This window comes from Bufo bufo, chromosome 1 (genome assembly GCF_905171765.1).
Source record: "Bufo bufo chromosome 1, aBufBuf1.1, whole genome shotgun sequence".
Classification (NCBI taxonomy): Eukaryota; Metazoa; Chordata; class Amphibia; order Anura; family Bufonidae; genus Bufo; species Bufo bufo.
The window spans coordinates 2,464,488-2,465,721 of NC_053389.1; the positions used below are offsets into that span (position 1 = coordinate 2,464,488).

Here is a 1,234-nt window from a genome sequence, read left to right on the forward strand (position 1 = left end):
CAAGCTTCGGCGGTTCTTGGGGTCTGCAGTGCTGACGGGGTCAAGTGGAGTGCTTGGAGTCCTCTGGTAACACTAGGAGCATCTATCGACGGAGGTACCCGGTCGGGGTGCTAGGCGTTCCGTTACAGTCCTGGGGAGGGAAGGATCGTATGCTGTACCGGCCTATTTGGATCATTGCCTGCTTTTCCTGTCTACCAGCGGAGACCTTGTGGATCGTGCTACCCCTCCGCTACAATTGGTGGCAAGCAACGGGATTTCAACTACACAGCAAAGCAACTTTCGGCAGAATTCTAGCGAATAGAAGAAAGGAAGCAGCAATTCGTGAGTTTACTCATTCGGTTGAAAACGGAACCCGGGAACACGTGGAAACTCATGAACGGCCGGTGAATGGGCACGAATTATGCACTTTTGAAACGAAGTACTTTGAAAGAGTTACTGGAGGCAAGGGGAACAGTAGCCAGCAACAAGGTTATATTAATCGCAGAGCTAATGGAAGGAGACAGAGCCGCGGCTGCTGCAGCACCTCCAAGGGAGGAGGAGCCAACAGAATTTGAGAAGGAATACAGGAGCAGGATGGCTCTACTTCCACCAGCGCTATATGACCAGATGGCTGACCGAGTTTTTGGAGATGTGCAGGAATACATCATGCTTCGGAGGTCGCAGATGAACCAGCAGACTGGAGAAAGAGCCACGACGCCTGTTAACATCCTGCCAGGGAAAGCTAAAATTCCCTACCAAGCTTTTAAGAGCTATTCAGAAGCGGAGGGTGAGGTAGATGACTACCTGCAGGATTTTGAACGGTTATGCCAGTTGCACAATATCAGTGCGGAGGATCGGGTACCCCTACTGGCAGGGAGACTATCTGGTCGCGCCGCAGAGGCATATCGTGCCATACCTGACGAGGACAGTACAAACTATGCCAAGGTAAAACAGGCCATTTTAGCTAGGTATGTGATTACCTCCGAGGCCTACCGACTAAAGTTCAGAGACATTAAAAAGCTCGCCAGAGACACTCACACAGAATGGGCACACCGCCTACAACGAGCGGCAAAGGGGTGGTTGGAGGCCACCCAAGTTAACACCCTGGAAGACCTGTTCCAACTCATGGTAATGGAGCAGTTCTTTGACGGGATACCCGCGCACCTGCAGAATTGGGTGCGGGATCGGAAGCTACGCACCCTACAAGACGCAGCCAAGCTAGCAGATGAGTTCCAGGATACCAGGAGGGAACAGC

At 52.1% G+C, this 1,234-nt stretch overlaps 1 protein-coding gene across 1 annotated transcript in view; it reads left to right on the plus strand.

Annotated features, from left to right (window-relative positions):
• Positions 1-387: 387 nt before the first annotated feature.
• Positions 388-1,234, plus strand: part of LOC120986769 — a 33,577-nt gene continuing 32,730 nt past the window's right edge. Inside the window, exon 1 of the mRNA XM_040415476.1 lies at positions 388-1,174. Coding sequence (XP_040271410.1) covers positions 388-1,174 — 787 coding nt within the window. The remainder of the gene's footprint in view (positions 1,175-1,234) is intronic.